Source organism: Ranitomeya variabilis, chromosome 5 (genome assembly GCF_051348905.1).
Source record: "Ranitomeya variabilis isolate aRanVar5 chromosome 5, aRanVar5.hap1, whole genome shotgun sequence".
Taxonomy (NCBI): domain Eukaryota; kingdom Metazoa; phylum Chordata; class Amphibia; order Anura; family Dendrobatidae; genus Ranitomeya; species Ranitomeya variabilis.
The window spans coordinates 7,645,241-7,667,490 of record NC_135236.1 but is presented as its reverse complement, the minus strand read 5'-3'; the positions used below and the strand labels follow the sequence as shown (position 1 = coordinate 7,667,490).

The 22,250-nt window shown below is 46.5% G+C and overlaps 1 protein-coding gene across 1 annotated transcript in view; it reads right to left on the bottom strand.

The window, feature by feature from the left end:
- The window catches only part of LOC143773234 (erythropoietin-like), a 175,120-nt gene that overhangs the window by 71,140 nt on the left and 81,730 nt on the right, over window positions 1–22,250 (bottom strand). Inside the window, exons 2-3 of the mRNA XM_077260726.1 lie at window positions 8,253–8,374; window positions 7,094–7,168 (exon numbers count right to left, since the gene is read on the bottom strand). Of these exons, the coding sequence (XP_077116841.1) occupies window positions 7,094–7,168; window positions 8,253–8,374 (197 nt within the window). The remainder of the gene's footprint in view (window positions 1–7,093; window positions 7,169–8,252; window positions 8,375–22,250) is intronic.

Genomic DNA, 22,250 nt, shown 5'->3' with positions numbered 1-22,250 from the left:
TTCTGAAGGTGATCCGTCGATGGGGTCTGGGAGTGTGGGAGATCAGGACCATGTCGAGAAGGTTTCTTGACAATAGGGTCCTGTTGACCCACTTTCAGAAGCCCCTGGCGCTCAGGGATTGCCCAAGCCGGGATCTGGAGGTGGGGCTCGGGTTATTGAACTCTAAGCGGATCCCCTTGAAGTTTTGGGACTTGGCTTGGCGCTGCTTCCATGGGGAAGCTGTATGTGAGGGACAACCTAAAGTGCAGATGCTCTGATGACCGGGATTGTCCCCGCGAGGAGTGTGGCGGTATGCTTGAAAGCATGGAGCATTTCCTGCTTCGGTGTCCCTTTAATACAGAGGTCTACAGCAGGGTGGGTGTTTCCATTGGCTGGCCCAGGCTGGAAGGCCTTTCCTATGCGGAGTGGTCCTATGGTGCATTCAGGTCACTTGGTGGCCGAGATCGGGGCACTGTTTTCTTAGTTAGTTTAGTAACTAGGTTCCACACGTGGAATGCACAGTGTCTAGTGTCTACTCAGCGGAAAGTCCTCCCCAGGGAAGAGGTGATTAGGAACATCCTGGGTGACCTGGCAAAAGTGCGCTTGCTGGAGTTTGAGAGGCTGGGTGCAGGGAGGGCCTCTCTTCTTTGGAGGGGTTTCTCCTTTAATGTGCCCTAGGGAGAGTTAGGTTCTGTGTGCCTGTGATAGGGTTGAGTTAGTCTTTTTTATCTTTTTATCTTTATTTTGTAGGGTCAGATAGATGTGTAGGGACAAGGAGGGACAGATAGGGACAGTCTTTAGGGACAGGTAGTTAGTATTAGGTTGGTAGTGAGGGTCAGTGAGGGACAGGTAGGGGCAGGTAGGGAGAGATTGGTAGGGCTATAGGGACAGGATTTTCTCTTTTGTGTTGTTAGGGAGGGTCAGGGGGATGTGCGGTAGATTAGGGTGAGAGCCTCTATGGTCTCCAGTTCCTGGTGGTGGGCTGTAACCCTCACTTACAGATTTTTGTTTTGTAATTGGTAACCCGGGTATAGGGCTTGCAAGCATTGAACTTGGGCCTGTTCTTTGGTCATGATTATGGTGTGTACTGGTTATTATTATGTTATTATTGATATATGTTATTATAAGGTTGTATATATATGTGTTACGTGTGTACTATGATGCGTGTAGGGGGGATTTAGTTTAGGTGGGGTGGGGGGTTTCTTGGGGGGTGGGGGGATGGGTTTTGGAGAATGGACGTCCGGCGGGATGCCAAGAAGAGGAAAAAAAGGCCATAAACTTTTATGGACCTTGCTGTATAGTAAAGGCCACAAACTCTCGTGGGACCTGGTGTGATAGGCCACAAACTTTCGTGGGACCTTTGGGGGAATGGTGGTGGTTTACTTTAGGAGAAAAAAAAAAAATATATATATATATACTAAAAAAAAAATGAAAAAATATATAAAGATATATGATTAAGTTTTGGCCAGGTGGCCTATTTACTTTCTTTAGGGCAGATGGCCGACTTTTGTTTATTTCTCTAGGGATGAATGCATGGGTATGTGTGTATGAGGGGAAAAAGGAACAAAGGAAGGGAAAAAAAAAGGATATAGGTTGAGGTCTCTTCCCTTGCTGGGGGGTATTAATGAAATGGAAGAACATTTTGTTTGTATAAATCTGCTGGACATTGGACTTTTGGGGATGGTGAATAACTTGTTTTGTTATTGAGTTTGTCTGTAAGCTTTGCCTGTAACTTTTGTTTTGTACTTTCATAATAAAAAAAGAGATACGGGATGTAACTCAGGATCAGTAATGTATGTACACAGTGACTGCACCAGCAGAATAGTGAGTGCAGCTCTGGAGTATAATACAGGATTTAACTCAGGATCAGTAATGTATGTACACAGTGACTGCACCAGCAGAATAGTGAGTGCGGCTCTGGAGTATAATACAGGATGTAACTCAGGATCAGTAATGTAATGTGTGTACACAGTGACTGCACCAGCAGAATAGTGAGTGCAGCTCTGGAGTATAATACAGGATGTAACTCAGGATCAGTAATGTAATGTATGTACACAGTGACTGCACCAGCAGAATAGTGAGTGCAGCTCTTGGGTATAATACAGGATGTAACTCAGGATGAGTAATGTAATGTATGTATACAGTGACTGCACCAGCAGAATAGTGAGTGCAGCTCTGGAGTATAATACAGGAGGTAACTCAGGATCAGTAATGTAATGTATGTACACAGTGACTGCACCAGCAGAATAGTGAGTGCAGCTCTGGGGTATAATACAGGATGTAACTCAGGATCAGTAATGTAATGTATGTACACAGTGACTGCACCAGCAGAATAGTGAGTGCGGCTCTGGAGTATAATACAGGATGTAACTCAGGATCAGTAATGTAATGTATGTACACAGTGACTACACCAGCAGAATAGTGAGTGCAGCTCTGGAGTATAATACAGGAGGTAACTCAGGATCAGTAATGTAATGTATGTACACAGTGACTGCACCAGTAGAATAGTGAGTGCAGCTCTTGGGTATAATACAGGATGTAACTCAGGATGAGTAATGTAATGTATGTATACAGTGACTGCACCAGCAGAATAGTGAGTGCAGCTCTGGAGTATAATACAGGAGGTAACTCAGGATCAGTAATGTAATGTATGTACACAGTGACTACACCAGCAGAATAGTGAGTGCAGCTCTGGGGTATAATACAGGAGGTAACTCAGGATCAGTAATGTAATGTATGTACACAGTGAGTGCACCAGCAGAATAGTGATTGCAGCTCTGGGGTATAATACAGGATGTAACTCAGGATCAGTAATGGAATGTATGTACACAGTGACTGCACCAGCAGAATAGTGAGTGCAGCTCTGGAGTATAATACAGGATGTAACTCAGGATCAGTAATGTATGTACACAGTGACTGCACCAGCAGAATAGTGAGTGCAGCTCTTGGGTATAATACAGGATGTAACTCAGGATGAGTAATGTAATGTATGTATACAGTGACTGCACCTGCAGAACAGTGAGTGCAGCTCTGGGGTATAATACAGGAGGTAACTCAGGATCAGTAATGTAATGTATGTACACAGTGACTGCACCAGCAGAATAGTGAGTGCAGCTCTGGGGTATAATACAGGAGGTAACTCAGGATCAGTAATGTAATGTATGTACACAGTGACTGCACCAGCAGAATAGTGAGTGCAGCTCTGGGGTATAATACAGGATGTAACTCAGGATCAGTAATGTAATGTATGTACACAGTGACTGCACCAGCAGAATAGTGAGTGCAGCTCTGGAGTATAATACAGGATGTAACTCAGGATCAGTAATGTAATGTATGTACACAGTGACTGCACCAGCAGAATAGTGAGTGCAGCTCTGGAGTATAATACAGGATGTAACTCAGGATCAGTAATGTATGTACACAGTGACTGCACCAGCAGAACAGTGAGTGCAGCTCTGGAGTATAATACTGGATGTAACTCAGGATCAGTAATGTAATGTATGTACACAGTGACTGCACCAGCAGAATAGTGAGTGCAGCTCCGGAGTATAATACAGGAGGTAACTCAGGATCAGTAATGTAATGTATGTACACAGTAAATGCACCAGCAGAATAGTGAGTGCAGCTCTGGGGTATAATACAGGAGGTAACTCAGGATCAGTAATGTAATGTACACAGTGACTGCACCAGCAGAATAGTGAGTGCAGCTCTGGGGTATAATACAGGATGTAACTCAGGATCAGTAATGTAATGTATGTACACAGTGACTGCACCAGCAGAATAGTGAGTGCGGCTCTGGAGTATAATACAGGATGTAACTCAGGATCAGTAATGTAATGTATGTACACAGTGACTACACCAGCAGAATAGTGAGTGCAGCTCTGGAGTATAATACAGGAGGTAACTCAGGATCAGTAATGTAATGTATGTACACAGTGACTGCACCAGTAGAATAGTGAGTGCAGCTCTGGAGTATAATACAGGAGGTAACTCAGGATCAGTAACGTAATGTATGTACACAGTGACTGCACCAGCAGAATAGTGAGTGCAGCTCTGGGGTATAATACAGGATGTAACTCAGGATGAGTAATGTAATGTATGTATACAGTGACTGCACCAGCAGAATAGTGAGTGCAGCTCTGGGGTATAATACAGGAGGTAACTCAGGATCAGTAATGTAATGTATGTACACAGTGACTACACCAGCAGAATAGTGAGTGCAGCTCTGGAGTGTAATACAGGATGTAACTCAGGATCAGTAATGTAATGTATGTACACAGTGACTGCACCAGCAGAATAGTGAGTGCAGCTCTGGGGTATAATACAGGAGGTAACTCAGGATCAGTAATGTAATGTATGTACACAGTGACTACACCAGCAGAATAGTGAGTGCAGCTCTGGGGTATAATACAGGAGGTAACTCAGGATCAGTAATGTAATGTATGTACACAGTGAGTGCACCAGCAGAATAGTGATTGCAGCTCTGGGGTATAATACAGGATGTAACTCAGGATCAGTAATGGAATGTATGTACACAGTGACTGCACCAGCAGAATAGTGAGTGCAGCTCTGGAATATAATACAGGATGTAACTCAGGATCAGTAATGTATGTACACAGTGACTGCACCAGCAGAATAGTGAGTGCAGCTCTTGGGTATAATACAGGATGTAACTCAGGATGAGTAATGTAATGTATGTATACAGTGACTGCACCTGCAGAATAGTGAGTGCAGCTCTGGGGTATAATACAGGAGGTAACTCAGGATCAGTAATGTAATGTATGTACACAGTGACTGCACCAGCAGAATAGTGAGTGCAGCTCTGGGGTATAATACAGGAGGTAACTCAGGATCAGTAATGTAATGTATGTACACAGTGACTGCACCAGCAGAATAGTGAGTGCAGCTCTGGGGTATAATACAGGATGTAACTCAGGATCAGTAATGTAATGTATGTACACAGTGACTGCACCAGCAGAATAGTGAGTGCAGCTCTGGAGTATAATACAGGATGTAACTCAGGATCAGTAATGTAATGTATGTACACAGTGACTGCACCAGCAGAATAGTGAGTGCAGCTCTGGAGTATAATACAGGATGTAACTCAGGATCAGTAATGTAATGTATGTACACAGTGACTGCACCAGCAGAACAGTGAGTGCAGCTCTGGAGTATAATACTGGATGTAACTCAGGATCAGTAATGTAATGTATGTACACAGTGACTGCACCAGCAGAATAGTGAGTGCAGCTCCGGAGTATAATACAGGAGGTAACTCAGGATCAGTAATGTAATGTATGTACACAGTAAATGCACCAGCAGAATAGTGAGTGCAGCTCTGGGGTATAATACAGGAGGTAACTCAGGATCAGTAATGTAATGTATGTACACAGTGACTGCACCAGCAGAATAGTGAGTGCAGCTCTGGGGTATAATACTGGAGGTAACTCAGGATCAGTAATGTAATGTATGTACACAGTGACTGCACCAGCAGAATAGTGAGTGCAGCTCTGGAGTATAATACAGGATGTAACTCAGGATCAGTAATGTAATGTATGTACACAGTGACTGCACCAGCAGAATAGTGAGCGCAGCTCTGGAGTATAATACAGGATGTAACTCAGGATCAGTAATGTAATGTATGTACACAGTGACTGAACCAGCAGAATAGTGAGCGCAGCTCTGGAGTATAATACAGGAGGTAACTCAGGATCAGTAATGTAATGTATGTACACAGTGACTGCACCAGCAGAATAGTGAGCGCAGCTCTGGGGTATAATACAGGATGCAACTCCGGATCAGTAATGTAATGTATGTACACAGTGACTGCACCAGCAGAATAGTGAGTGCAGCTCTGGACTATAATACAGGAGGTAACTCAGGATCAGTAATGTAATGTATGTACACAGTGACTGCACCAGCAGAATAGTGAGTGCAGCTTTGGACTATAATACAAGAGGTAACTCAGGATCAGTAATGTAATGTATGTACACAGTGACTGCACCAGCAGAATAGTGAGTGCAGCTCTGGGGTATAATACAGGATGCAACTCAGGATCAGTAATGTAATGTATGTACACAGTGACTGCACCAGCAGAATAGTGAGTGCAGCTCTGGACTATAATACAGGAGGTAACTCAGGATCAGTAATGTAATGTATGTACACAGTGACTGCACCAGCAGAATAGTGAGTGCAGCTCTGGACTATAATACAGGAGGTAACTCAGGATCAGTAATGTAATGTATGTACACAGTGACTGCACCAGCAGAATAGTGACTGCAGCTCTGGAGTATAATACAGGAGGTAACTCAGGATCAGTAATGTAATGTATGCATATAGGGACTTGGCTGTTTATACATAATTGCAGTGGATCTAGACAGTCCATGCACAGCTGTGAAAATGCCAGGTGTGTTTGTTGTGTAAAAAAATTATATCACCCATAATGTGTACAATGCAATTGAAAAACAAACTGAAATATTTTCAAGAGGGGGAAAATACTAAAATAATGTGGTTTCTAAAATCTGCACACCCTTGCACTATTACTTTGTTGCAGTCCCCTGTGAATTTCTGGAAACTTTCAGTGTTTTTGTGTCGGAGTCTGTCACATGTAGAATTGTCCACCTGAAGGTTTTGGGCAAAATTAACTGATATTTGCAACTGTCCATAATTCCCTCCACCTTAACTAAAGACCCAATTCCAGCTGACCATAAGCAGCCACCAGGCACAATGCTGCTTCCACCATGCTTCTCTGCGGGAACCATGATCTTCTGGTGATGCACTGTGTTGCCATTGCACATTTTGGAATTTTCCCCAGAAAGTTTCACCTCAGTCTCATCAGACATAATTCGTTCCCCACAGACTTTTAGCAGACTTGATGGAGGTTTCAGGGTATAGTTGTCACATGCAGTTCACAGGATAGGCCACAAAATCCAGTCAACAAAATGTGTGATTTTACCAGGGGCGTGTAGACTTCTTAGGTCCACTATACATTCCCTAATTAAAGTGTACAATGATATCGAAGGACTAACATCCACTTTTGCCCCCTCACATCAGTCATCGATAGTGGCTCGTAATTTCATGGATATCTCATATATGAAGCACTTTGGACTCTTACCTGCAGCCGACTCCATTCTGCAGTCAGACTTGGTTGTGGAAGGGTGACGTTCTCGGAGAACGGACATGGAACGTTCTATGGAAGAGAAGAAGGATGAGCCTACAACAGGCAATCTAGATCTCTATACATTATTCCAGGGGTGGATAATTAATCTTCCCAAGGGGCCACATGAGAAACTGGCACTGCTGTGAAGGGCCGAACCAATCAACTGAATTTAAAGGGACGCTCCGAAACCGAAGGTGAATTTGATACTAAATGTGCATCTACTTATTATAATCTAATCTTCTTTTCTAATATAGTTCAAAGAAAAATTCCCTAACGTACCCTCTACATTCTGTTTTTTTTTTTAACTTCCATTGACATTTTGTTTGAGATTCACTGGTGCATGCTGGGATACTGAAATGAGCCATCATCGGGTGGCAGAGGCTGCGGTCACTGCTGCAGCCTCTGCGGACTCTCAGAAATGAGGCGTCATCAGTGTTGTCTGTTTCAGGGACTGGGCTAGTCCCCGCTCACCTGATAATGCGTTGGTTGTAAATTCTGGCGTAGGCTCAGTATGAGCTTCCTGTGCTAGATTCCTTTGAATGCACAGTGACAGTGCGCTCCCTTGCTGTCTCTAAGTGGCGAGCCGGCAACAGAGTGCAACAGAGTGCAAATTTTAAGGAGGCAATGCGACAAGCAGGGTCTAGTCCAGTCTCTAAAACAAATGTCACTGATGATGCTTCATTTCAAGATGGGGAAAGCAGCTGTGGCAGTGACCTCTGATGACGATGAGAACTTTTTCTGCACACTCATAGACTTAAACAGGCGAGTCTCATTGGAAATACAGAAGAGATCGATGAAGGGACTGGCACGTTTCGGGATCTATTTCATACGGACATTTTCACACTGTAATCTAAATAGCTCCATTGCCTAACATTGCTCCTAGTCCGTGTCCATAGTGGCTTGTCTCTGCCCCGTTCCTCTTAGCAAAGCAATCTAACTCCCAGAGTGTATATATGGAGGGCCCCTGATGTTAGGGGCCCACCAGCTGCGTACAACCTATAACATGGCCCTCCATTGTAATGCTGCCCCATGTGCCATAAATTCTACTTTCACGCTGTGTGATCGGCACTAGAGGTCTTCACAGATCCATTGTATTCACATTCCCGCCGCTCACCATGGCTTTTTCCTGATCAATAACGGTTCTGATGTAATGATCGAGAACTGATCTGTCGCAGAATGGCAGGCAAGTAACAAGTCTCACATCAATAAGCAACATCTGTAGCAGGATAAGTAAACCTGGAAAACAGAGAGGAAAGATGATAATCAATATCAACTGAGCTAGAAACGTTATAGGTCAATGACCAAACACCTGAACCAGATGGCCAAAATCAATAGTCCACACGGACACTGCTAAACAGGTAATTCCTACAATAAATAATAAGCCAATGTCCACAAGATCCATCCATCTGCCATGACGATGGCTTAGAGGCTGTCCGTTTTTTCCTTGAATTGACCAATCTAGCTGCTGAGACTAGGGGCCTGATGTTGGATTTGCTGCGATTCGTGCTGACACACAACTTTTTTACATTCGAGGACAGATATTTCTTAGAAAGGCAGGGTACCACTATGGGATCCTTGGATGGTACCGGTATATTGACGACATTCTGTTCAGATATCAGGGTCTGTCAATAAACTGCAGGAGTGAATGTCAGCAATGAATCACAATGAAAGCAACATCAGGCTTACTTACACATGCCATTACCATGAGGTTCCATTTCTGGACATTACATAGAAAGTACAGGAAGACGAACACTTATACACTGACTTATTCCATAGGAAGACATCAGTCAATGAGTTATTATATGCCTCCTCTGCTCATACGGGCTCAACCATCCGAGCTGTCCCTACTGGGCAATCGTGAATTAACACTGGGCGATTCTAAAAACCAACCTCACCCTATTGAAGCATTTGTCTGAGACACCTCTTGTGATGGCCCAAAAAAGTAAGTACCTTAAAGACATTTTAGTGGAAGCCACTATTTCTTTGAAGAAGCAAAAGCAAAAATGGGAATGTTACCCGTGTGGGGATTGTCTTGATTGAAGAAGCGTGATGTGGGCCACATCCTTCACCTCTGCAGATGGCAAAAGGAAGTATAAAATGACTGACTATATTTCATGCAACAGGACATATGTGTTGTTCTACGCCCCGTGCACATGGGACTGGATACACGTTGGACTTACGCACGTGAGCTACGGGTACATATCCATGAACATGTGAGGGACATCATGGCTTCTCGGGAGGTGGAGGATGTGGCTCTGCTAAAGACAATTTCCAGACATTTGAGGATCCATCACAAGTGTAACCCCAAAGATCTTAATGTTGGGGGATAGCCAGGGAGCATGGTGGCATTGGGGGGCATGACCAGAAGCACACACTGGCACAACTGGAATGTCAGTGGAGAAATATTCTGGGCACAAAGTCACCAGGGACCTCCAGCATTTGAGTTTTGCTTCCTTCTTATTAACAATATTCCCTCTTGTTTTGGATTGTAATTTATGTTCTTTTATATCTTATTCAATTTATTTTTATCTATCGTTATCTTAAGGTAAAGCCAGTTTTTAGGATATGGAGGTTTGCTAATAAGCAAGATTCCATTCAGGAATGGGGATCACCCTTGAGATGGGAGACTATAATCCCCACACTCTGTTCCTCACTCTCTGAAGAACGAGGGCGGAGCCTGAAATATAGCTTACAGGCCTCCTTAAAAAACAAAAATTTATCGCTCCCTGTCAGGGAACCTGTCAAGGTTCCAGTTGAGCTTTCACATGAGCCGAGAGCCAGAACCTCGACACCTGTTGGAGCTGCTCCAATACCTGACACCGCAGCTCCTTAACCTCATCTGTGAGGGTCTGGAACAGCTGAGCAAAAGCCTGTGCTTGAGCCATTGGTTCGTAGGAAAACAGTACTGGTTTTGTGATAATGTCACGATACAGAACGAACCAGCATGAGGTCGGTCAGTGGATGGCGCAACACACAAACAACGGGATGGTAAAGGGGAGAGAAAGGCTCTACCGATAGGGAAATGAGAGATGGTCACCACCTGAGCTCAAACCTGAGCCTGTCCCTACACTCCCCTAACACCCTAAGTGGGTCCTTCCCCCCACCGCCATCAGGAACCTCATCCCTCGCTGTCACCTCACACTATCCTGGCTAGTGCACTGGCTGGCAAGGACACTAGCCTCACCACTGCAGATGGTGCAGCACAGGGGACAGTGACAAACACGAGACAGACGAGGTATAAACAAGACATTTAGCTTCCAAGCTGCTGCTGCAAACGCCTCTCAGCATAGGATACAAAACTAGGATCTCAAACTGCTGGTACACACTGGCACCAGAGAGCTCTTAACACATCGGTTGGTCTCCAGGGAAACTCTATCACCAACAGTCAGCTGCATCAGGTGACCAATTTTAAAGGATAGTGGGAGTGGACTCCACCCACATAAGCTGACCCGGCAAATCTGTAGCTGCAGCAGAGTGCCAGCAAGGGAAATCTATGTAGGATAGCTGCGGAGACACCATCACGTGTTTCTCGACGCAAGCAGTGAATAGCCAGACCTTTCCCCGGGAGGGAACAACCACGGGAAGGGCAGCATCCAATAAAGGAAAACATCCAATACAGGAAAACCACCTATGCCAAGCATGGTATCCATCCACAGACAGCTGTTTCGGGGTGTTTGCCCCTCATCAGTGTGGAGTAGGAATCTGGCTATTAGGAGCAGTGCCTAGTAAAAGGCTGTGAAGGAACAGATGATTGGCCTCGGGGAGACCAAAACATCCAACACCGCGGAGACACCATCACGTGTTTCTCAACGCAGTGATCCAGAACACTGCCCCCATCCCTTATGGGAAATATGCAAATGCATGTAGGATAGCTGCGGAGACACCATCACGTGTTTCTCGACGCAAGCAGTGAATAGCCAGACCTTTCCCCGGGAGGGAACAACCACGGGAAGGGCAGCATCCAATAAAGGATCCCTTATGGGAAATATGCAAATGCATGTAGGATAGCTGCGGAGACACCATCACGTGTTTCTCGACGCAAGCAGTGAATAGCCAGACCTTTCCCCGGGAGGGAACAACCACGGGAAGGGCAGCATCCAATAAAGGATGGGGGCAGTGTTCTGGATCACTGCATTGAGAAACACGTGATGGTGTCTCCGCGGTGTTGGATGTTTTGGTCTCCCCGAGGCCAATCATCTGTTCCTTCACAGCCTTTTACTAGGCACTGCTCCTAATAGCCAGATTCCTACTCCACACTGATGAGGGGCAAACACCCCGAAACAGCTGTCTGTGGATGGATACCATGCTTGGCATAGGTGGTTTTCCTGTATTGGATGTTTTCCTTTATTGGATGCTGCCCTTCCCGTGGTTGTTCCCTCCCGGGGAAAGGTCTGGCTATTCACTGCTTGCGTCGAGAAACACGTGATGGTGTCTCCGCAGCTATCCTACATGCATTTGCATATTTCCCATAAGGGATGGGGGCAGTGTTCTGGATCACTGCGTTGAGAAACACGTGATGGTGTCTCCGCGGTGTTGGATGTTTTGGTCTCCCCGAGGCCAATCATCTGTTCCTTCACAGCAAGGGAAATCTGACATTATCCCTCGCTGGCCTGAAAGGAAAAAAGCTACATTTTAAGCATAGTGGAACCAGAGCTGCCACGAATCCAAAAATGGATCATGACCTCACCAGACACACCAAGATACAGCCTGCTCTTCACCAGACTAACAAAGATACAGCCTGCACCTCACCAGACACACCAATATAAAGCCTGTTCCTCACCAGGCACACCAAGATATAGCCTACACCTCGCTAGCCACACAAAGATTCAGCATGCTTCTCGCTAGGCACACCAAGATTTAGCATGCTCCTCACCACCTCACCAAACACACCAAGATACAGCTTGCTCCTCACCAGAAAGACCAAGATACAGCCTGCTTCTCACCAGAAAGACCAAGTGTTACGGAACTCCCCGGCACCCAGAATATGTTGTGCAGTTATATGTATGTATAATAGGTTCCATGTCAGATGCATGTCCCTAATGCATCAGCCCACAGGCTGCGCCCCTGGGCAGAAGGGACAAGATATCCCCTTCTGACCTCCCCCACCTTTGTAATTCCCACAGTAAGTATCTGCAGGCTTCGGCCACCTGCGGCTATTGTAATGTATGTCTGGCCTGCTGCTTTTCAATTGGCCCACGCTCTGTATCTGTGTGATATATTCTGTGTCCTGTGAGTAAAATGTTGTCACACTGGAAATACGTGGAGAAGCAGTGATCTTTTATATGTGCCCATGTAACCAAGCAATTCCAGCCAGCATCCTTCATTCAGACTCCAGCCAAAGCAGAGTGGACCTCCTGAAATACGGGGTGGTACTGAAAGAGGTACTCCAGCACAGTAGACCCCTTTACACTGGTGGCAGACAGCAGGATGTGATACCCCATCTACAGGAGGAAAGGAATGAATGGAAAACAACTCCCAGAAGTTAAAGAGGACTACATTAAAAGATCTGGTGGAAGCCCGAGGGTTAATCGCCAGCAACAAAACAAAAGCGGATTTGATTGCAGCCATCATGGAACACGACAGTGCAGCGCCCGCAATGTGAACGTGGAGGAGACTGAATTCCAGAGGGAGGCAAAGAACAGACTGGCGTTCTATGGCCCCAACCCTGCAGTAGAGATCATACGAGAGGTGATGGCTGATGTGCGTACTGATCTGAAGGAAAAGATGGCCGAGCGGACCAGGATAGAGCTAGCCAAGATGGAGTTGGCAGTGCGGACCAAAGTAGAGCTGGCCAAGATGGAGAGTCAGTGAGCAGGGGGAGCTCTGGCCTCTGCCCAGGTACCTTCAACGGTAAGCCACAAAAAGATCCAGTATAATGCCTTCCGACAGTTGGGGGAGGCAGAGGAAGACATTGATGGCTTTCTACAGGACTTTTGAGTGGCAGTGTGCCCTTCATCAAGTGAAGCCGGAGGAACGGGTTCAGATTCTGGCCAGCAAGCTGACAGGCCGGGCAGCGGACGCCTATCGCACGGTACCTGATGAGGACTGTATGGACTATGAGCGGATCAAAGAAGTGATCTTGGCCCGGTATGCGCTGACACCAGAGGCATACCACCAAAAGTTCCGCGGACTTATAAAATGAATAACCGATACCCACGCTGAATGGGCCTGTAAATTACGGCGGTCACTGCTACAGTGGGTACAAGGGAGCCAAGCAACCACTAAGGAGGATGTCCTCCAGCTCTTCTTGTTAGAACGATTCTTTAATGGACTAACCCCCAAGACACAGGAATGGCTTCGGGACAGGCGGCCAACGACTCTTGAGGAGGCTGCTCATCTGGCCGATGAACATCATGATGCCAGGAGGCCTCAGTTGTCCGGATCAAAGATGGTCACTAGGGGTCCGCCTATGGACCTGGAGGCCCCCAAACCACAGAAGATTGTAGGGGGACCAGCTAAAAACCCGGCCTACCACAGTCCCCCTGGGGCGTGATGCCACACCTGCCATCAGCTGGGCCACCTGCAAAGACAATGTCCCAACCGGCCTCAGCATACCCAGTGGCCAAAGGCGGGAACAGCTACCTTCAGCCAGGCCACTGTACACTGCTGCCAAGGTGAAGCTGAGCCGGTATTGGGGGCTACGACTAACCAGGGGGTGGAAGAGATGGAGGAAGTGCTGCATGCAGTAGACCCCGTGCAGGCAGCCCAGGCAGATAATCGACAACAGCATGGACAGGTCATGTGGGTTAATGGGAAACGTATGCAGGGACTAAGAGATTCTGGGGCAACTTTGACCCTTGTGAAGTCTCATTTCATCCGGGACCAAGAGAAGACGGACCGGACAGTGGCATGTTGTGAATTCTGTTCTCGAACTCCCTCCTATGGTCATGAATGGTACTTCGGCGAGTTCGGCCCATGGACTCCCTCTGGTGGCTGTGAGTGGAGCTGCTGGTTCTGAGGTTCCTTCCTCAGCTGACCTCGTTTGGTCCCAGGCTGGCTGCTCTATTTAACTCCACTCAGATCGTTACTTGATGCCAGCTGTCAATTTTCTAGTACTGGTTCAGATCTCTCTTGGATCTTTCTGAGGACCTGTCTACTCCAGCAGAAGCTAAGTCCCTGTTAGTTTATTTGCTGATCTTTGTTTTCTTGTCCAGCTTGCTATGATATTGTCTTGCTAGCTGGAAGCTCTGGGAGGCAGAGTGGCACCTCCGCACCGTGAGTCGGTGCGGGGGTCTTTTTGCACACTCTGCGTGGCTTTTTGTAGTGTTTTGTGCTGACCGCAAAGATACCTTTTCTATCCTCAGTCTGTTTAGTGAAGTCTGGCCTCCTTTGCTGAAACCTGTTTCATTCTTATGTTTGTGACTTTCATCTTAACTCACAGTCAATATTTGTGGGGGGCTGCCTTTTCCTTTGGGGAAATTTCTCTGAGGCAAGTTAGGCTTTATTTCCTATCTTTAGGGGTAGTTAGCTCTTTGGCTGTGAAGAGGCATCTAGGCAGAGTTAGGTACGCTCCACGGCTATTTCTAGTGTGTGTGTGATAGGATTAGGCTTGCGGTCAGCAGAGTTCCCACTTCCCAGAGCTCGTCCTGTGTTATAGTTTAACCATCAGGTCATTCCGGGTGCTCCTAACCACCAGGTCCATAACAGTACAGCTGGCCACTAAAGTGTTAATGCATCTCAATAGAGGGATAAGAGAAGTTCTGAGACCAATTTTTTTTTTCTGCAGTGTGTTTTGTCTTTCTTTTCCCCTTAATCTCTGGGTGGTTCAGGACACAGGTGTGGATATGGACATTCAAGGTCTGTCCTCTTGTATGGATCAACTCACTGCTAGGGTACAAAGCATTCAAGATTATGTAGTTCAGAATCCGATGTTAGAGCCTAGAATTCCAATTCCTGATTTGTTTTCTGGGGATAGATCTAAGTTCCTGAATTTCAAAAATAATTGTAGACTGTTTCTTGCTTTGAAACCCCGCTCCTCTGGTGACCCCATTCAGCAAGTAAAAATCATTATTTCTTTGTTACGTGGCGACCCTCAAGACTGGGCATTTTCCCTTGCGCCAGGAGATCCTGCATTGCGTAATGTGGATGCATTTTTTCTGGTGCTTGGATTGCTTTATGATGAACCGAATTCAGTGGATCAGGCAGAGAAAATCTTGCTGGCTTTGTGTCAGGGTCAGGATGAAGCGGAGGTATATTGTCAGAAGTTTAGAAAGTGGTCTGTGCTTACTCAGTGGAATGAATGTGCCCTGGCGGCAATTTTCAGAAAGGGTCTTTCTGAAGCCCTTAAGGATGTTATGGTGGGATTTCCCACGCCTGCTGGTCTGAATGAGTCTATGTCCTTGGCCATTCAGATCGATCGACGCTTGCGTGAGCGCAAAGCTGTGCACCATTTGGCGGTATCTTCTGAGCAGAGGTCTGAGCCTATGCAATGTGATAGGACTTTGACCAGAGCTGAACGGCAAGAACACAGACGTCAGAATGGGCTGTGTTTTTACTGTGGTGACTCCACTCATGCTATCTCTGATTGTCCTAAGCGCACTAAGCGGTTCGCTAGGTCTGCCACCATTGGTACGGTACAGCCTAAATTTCTTTTGTCCGTTACTCTGATTTGCTCTTTGTCATCCTATTCTGTTATGGCATTTGTGGATTCAGGCGCTGCCCTGAATTTGATGGACTTGGAGTTTGCCAGGCGCTGTGGTTTTTTCTTGGAGCCCTTGCAGCATCCCATTCCTTTGAGGGGAATTGATGCTACGCCTTTGGCCAAGAATAAGCCTCAGTACTGGACCCAGTTGACCATGTGCACGGCTCCTGCGCATCAGGAGGATATTCGCTTTTTGGTGTTGCATAATCTGCATGATGTGGTCGTTTTGGGTTTGCCATGGCTACAGGTCCATAATCCAGTATTGGATTGGAAATCAATGTCTGTGTCCAGTTGGGGTTGTCAAGGGGTACATGGAGATGTTCCATTGTTGTCAATTTCGTCTTCCACTCCTTCTGAAGTCCCTGAGTTTTTGTCGGATTACCGGGATGTATTTGATGAGCCCAAATCCAGTGCCCTACCTCCTCATAGGGACTGTGATTGTGCTATTAATTTGATTCCTGGTAGTAAGTTTCCTAAGGGCCGACTGTTCAATTTATCTGTGCCAGAGCATGCCGCTATACGGAGTTATATAAAGGAGTCCTTGGAGAAAGGGCATATTCGCCCGTCGTCGTCACCGTTGGGAGCAGGGTTCTTTTTTTGTGGCCAAGAAGGATGGTTCTCTGAGACCTTGTATAGATTACCGCCTTCTTAATAAAATCACGGTCAAATTTCAGTACCCTTTGCCGCTACTGTCTGATTTGTTTGCTCGGATTAAGGGGGCTAGTTGGTTCACCAAGATAGATCTTCGAGGCGCGTATAATCTTGTGCGTATTAAGCAGGGCGATGAATGGAAAACAGCATTTAATACGCCCGAGGGCCATTTTGAGTACCTGGTGATGCCATTCGGGCTTTCTAATGCTCCATCTGTGTTTCAGTCCTTTATGCATGACATCTTCCGAAAGTACCTGGATAGATTCATGATTGTATATTTGGATGATATTTTGGTCTTTTCGGATGATTGGGAGTCTCATGTGAAGCAGGATAGAATGGTGTTCCAGGTCCTTCGTGCTAATTCCTTGTTTGTGAAAGGGTCTAAATGTCTCTTTGGAGTTCAGAAGGTTTCATTTTTGGGCTTCATTTTTTCCCCTTCTACTATCGAGATGGACCCTGTTAAAGTTCAGGCTATTTATGATTGGACTCAGCCTACTTCTGTGAAGAGCCTTCAGAAATTCCTGGGCTTTGCTAATTTTTACCGTCGCTTCATCGCTAATTTTTCTAGTGTTGTTAAACCATTGACTGATTTGACCAAGAAAGGTGCTGATGTGGTCAATTGGTCCTCTGCGGCCGTTGAGGCTTTTCAGGAGTTGAAGCGTCGTTTTTCTTCTGCCCCTGTGTTGTGTCAGCCAGATGTTTTGCTCCCGTTTCAGGTCGAGGTTGATGCTTCTGAGATTGGAGCAGGGGCTGTTTTATCTCAAAGAAGTTCTGATGGCTCGGTGATGAAACCATGTGCTTTCTTGTCTAGAAAGTTTTCGCCTGCTGAGCGCAATTATGATGTGGGCAATCGAGAGTTGTTGGCTATGAAGTGGGCATTTGAGGAGTGGCGACATTGGCTTGAAGGAGCCAAGCATCGCGTGGTGGTCTTAACGGATCACAAGAATCTGACTTATCTCGAGTCTGCCAAGCGGTTGAATCCTAGACAGGTTCGATGGTCGCTGTTTTTCTCCCGCTTCGATTTTGTGGTTTCATACCTTCCGGGTTCTAAGAATGTGAAGGCTGATGCCCTTTCAAGGAGTTTCGTGCCTGATTCTCCGGGAGTTCCTGAGCCGGTTGGTATTCTCAAAGAGGGGGTAATTTTGTCTGCCATCTCTCCTGATTTGCGGCGGGTGCTGCAGGAGTTTCAGGCTGATAGACCTGACCGTTGTCCAGCGAAGAAACTGTTTGTCCCTGATAGATGGACTAGTAGAGTTATCTCTGAGGTTCATTGTTCGGTGTTGGCTGGTCATCCTGGAATCTTTGGTACCAGAGATTTGGTGGCTAGATCCTTTTGGTGGCCTTCCTTGTCACGGGATGTGCATTCTTTTGTGCAGTCCTGTGGGACTTGTGCTCGGGCTAAGCCCTGCTGTTCTCGTGCCAGTGGGTTGCTTTTGCCCTTGCCGGTCCCGAAAAGGCCCTGGACGCATATTTCCATGGATTTTATTTCAGATCTCCCTGTCTCTCAAAGGATGTCGGTCATCTGGGTGGTTTGTGATCGCTTCTCTAAGATGGTCCATTTGGTACCCTTGCCTAAATTGCCTTCCTCCTCTGATTTGGTTCCATTATTTTTCCAGCATGTGGTTCGTTTGCATGGCATTCCGGAGAACATCGTGTCGGACAGAGGTTCCGAGTTTGTTTCAAGGTTTTGGCGGTCCTTTTGTGCTAAGATGGGCATTGATTTGTCTTTTTCTTCAGCTTTCCATCCTCAGACAAATGGACAAACCGAACGAACCAATCAGACTTTGGAGACATATCTGAGATGCTTTGTTTCTGCTGATCAGGATGATTGGGTGTCCTTCTTGCCTTTGGCTGAGTTCGCCCTTAATAATCGGGCCAGCTCGGCTACTTTGGTTTCGCCTTTTTTCTGTCATTCTGGTTTCCATCCTCGTTTTTCTTCAGGGCAGGTTGAGCCTTCAGACTGTCCTGGTTTAGATTCTGTGGTGGACAGGTTACAGCAAATTTGGACTCACGTAGTGGACAATTTGACATTGTCCCAGGAGTTGGCTCAACGTTTCGCTAACTGCCGTCGCTGTGTTGGTCCCCGACTTCGTGTTGGAGATTTGGTTTGGTTGTCGTCTCGTTATGTTCCTATGAAGGTTTCTTCTCCTAAGTTTAAGCCTCGTTTCATTGGTCCTTATAAGATTTCTGAAATGCTCAATCCTGTGTCATTTCGTTTGGCCCTTCCAGCTTCTTTTGCCATCCATAATGTGTTCCATAGGTCGTTGTTGCGGAGATATGTGGCGCCTATGGTTCCCTCCGTTGACCCCCCTGCCCCGGTGTTGGTTGAGGGGGAGTTGGAGTATGTGGTGGAGAAGATTTTAGATTCTCGTATTTCGAGACGAAAACTTCAGTACCTGGTCAAGTGGAAGGATTATGGTCAGGAAGATAATTCCTGGGTTGTTGCCTCTGATGTTCATGCTGCCGATCTAGTTCGTGCCTTTCATTTGGCTCGTCCTGATCGGCCTGGGGGCTCTGGTGAGGGTTCGGTGACCCCTCCTCAAGGGGGGGGGGTACTGTTGTGAATTCTGTTCTCGAACTCCCTCCTGTGGTCATGAATGGTACTTCGGCGAGTTCGGCCCATGGACTCCCTCTGGTGGCTGTGAGTGGAGCTGCTGGTTCTGAGGTTCCTTCCTCAGCTGACCTCGTTTGGTCCCAGGCTGGCTGCTCTATTTAACTCCACTCAGATCGTTACTTGATGCCAGCTGTCAATGTTCTAGTACTGGTTCAGATCTCTCTTGGATCTTTCTGAGGACCTGTCTACTCCAGCAGAAGCTAAGTCCCTGCTAGTTTATTTGCTGATCTTTGTTTTCTTGTCCAGCTTGCTATCATGATATTGTCTTGCTAGCTGGAAGCTCTGGGAGGCAGAGTGGCACCTCCGCACCGTGAGTCGGTGCGGGGGTCTTTTTGCACACTCTGCGTGGCTTTTTGTAGTGTTTTGTGCTGACCGCAAAGATACCTTTTCTATCCTCAGTCTGTTTAGTGAAGTCTGGCCTCCTTTGCTGAAACCTGTTTCATTCTTATGTTTGTGACTTTCATCTTAACTCACAGTCAATATTTGTGGGGGGCTGCCTTTTCCTTTGGGGAAATTTCTCTGAGGCAAGTTAGGCTTTATTTCCTATCTTTAGGGGTAGTTATCTCTTAGGCTGTGAAGAGGCGTCTAGGCAGAGTTAGGTACGCTCCACGGCTATTTCTAGTGTGTGTGTGATAGGATTAGGCTTGCGGTCAGCAGAGCTCCCACTTCCCAGAGCTCATCCTGTGTTATAGTTTAACCATCAGGTCATTCCGGGTGCTCCTAACCACCAGGTCCATAACAGTGGCAGTCCGTGTAGCAGGGGGAGCCATACATCAACTGCCCACTGCCAGGATTCACCAGAACCGGGGAGTCGGGGATGGCCTTGTTGAGGTCGGCTTGATGGAGCATTTGCCTGCAGACGTCTTGCTGGGAAATCACTTGGGGCCCATGTTGTCTGCCTTCTCGGTTGCCCCTCTGGCTGAGAAATATCCTGTGACCACCCGGAGACAAGCTCGAGCTGCGGAGGCGGAATCACACTTAGCGGAGGCCCAGGTAAGACATCCCAGCCCTACACGTATTCCCATAGCCAGACACATTTCTTGGGCCACCTCAGCTGAATTTAAGAGGGAGTTACTTGAGGATCCTTCTTTGGAGGGATATCGTGGGAAGGCACAGTGTAATGATTATAAGGGATAACTCAGGAGACGCTTTGCATGGAACAAGACAACTACAGGACACAGTTTTATAAGTGGTAAAGTCTATATTATCACACGGTGATTCAAACAGGTGCAGAGAGAAACTCAAGTCCACAACACTTGGTGTAAATATTAAACGCAGCTTAAACAGTCTATAGGGAACTTCAGAGGAAAATGCAATCACGCAGAAAGTCTATGAAGCACAATTATTCTTGAGGATACCTGACACGAATAAGTCCTTGGTATTCCAAACACAGATAGATATGCTTATAAGGCAGTTCAAATAATATCTTAGCACAACCAGGGAGGCCTGGGTAAAAGTTTTAGGTTTAAGCAGAGGAGCAACAGCTTACATGTCCAGCAAATGCAGATGGAAACAAACACAAGCAGCCAGATGGAGGAGTACTGGAAACCGATGTATGCAGCAGAAACTCAGAGCTGAGTAGCAGGATCTCCACACAGGTTCACAGGAGCAGGTGCAGGTGCAACGCCATGGAGTCGCCAGGAGCTGTATGCAAGGCAGATTACTCTAGCACAGACTGAAGGCTGGGATGAAGTTTTATAGCAGGAAGACACAGTGCACATGAGACCAAAGACGCCATCTTGGAAAAGGGCAGTAATGCACAAAAGGTAATCAAAATGTTCAGAGTCCTGACATTACTCCCTCCTTAGAAGTGGCCTCAGGACGATCCTGGACCTGGTTTCTCAGGGAATCTTTGATGAAAACGAGAGATCTTCTGTTGGGCAATGATGTTTTCCACAGGTTCCCAAGAGTCTTCCTCAGGGGGATATCCCTGCCATCTTATCAGATATTGGAGCCGATTCCTGCGAATCCTGGAATCAATGATTTCCTCCACCACAAATTGTTCTTGCCCATCAATCACCACAGGCTGCGGAGGTGGCACAACACGTCCCTGGAAGGTATTAGGAGATACAGGCTTTAGTAAAGATACATGAAAAACTGGGTGTATCTTCATAGTCCTAGGCAGCTTCAGCCGGCAGGCCACAGAGCTCACAATACCGTTGATCTTGAAAGGGCCAATGAATTTTTGTCCAAGTTTTTGTGAAGGAACGTTTAACTTCAGATTCTTAGTTGATAACCACACGGAATCTCCTACCTTGAACATGGGTGCAGGTTTACGGAATCTATCAGCCGATCTCTTATAACATTCTTGAGCCATGGTCAGGGATTCCTTCAGAACCTCCAGATTTTGCCTCATCTCAGTCAGCCTTTCCTCAACTGCTGGAACCGGAGAATTAATCAGAGACCTAGGTAAGATACATGGATGATAACCCAGATTGGCAAAGAAAGGAGTGAACTTAGTGGAGGCGCTCTGGGAATTATTGTATGAAAATTTGGCTAACGGCAGTAATTCCAACCAATCATCTTGGAGATGGCTAACATAGCATCTTAGATATTGTTCCAATGTCTGGTTGGTACGCTCAGTCTGACCATTTGTCTGGGGATGGTAAGCGGAAGAGAGACAGACATTAATATTGAGTGCAGAGCAAAACCCCTTCCAGAATCTTGAAGTGAACTGTACGCCAGGGTCAGAGATGATCTCATCCGGGACCCCATGCAGCCGGAAGACATTCTGAATAACCAAGTTCACTTATCCTTAGCTGAGGGGAGGCCGGTGCATGGAACAAAATGAGCGGCTTTAGTCAGGCGATCAACTACTACCATGATCGTATTCATGCCCCCCGATGTAGGCAGCTCCACAATAAAGTCCATTGATATAGACCCCCAAGGTCGGGACGGAACAGGTAATGGTTGCAGGAGACCCGCAGGTGCCACACGAGGAGTCTTGTAATGAGCACATACCTCGCAAGAGAGAACATAGTCCTTAGTATCCTTCAGGCAAGTTGGCCACCAGAAAAATCGGCTTAGGAACTCTTGTGTCTTCTGTACCCCCCTGTGACCAACCAACTTAGAGTCATGTACCAACTTGAGGATCTGCAGACGGCCGGCCTCAGGGACGTAGATATGTCGATCTCTGAACCACATGCCACCCTTAAAGACAATATTAATATCAACAGGTGGGTTGGCCAGAAATACATCACCTTCAT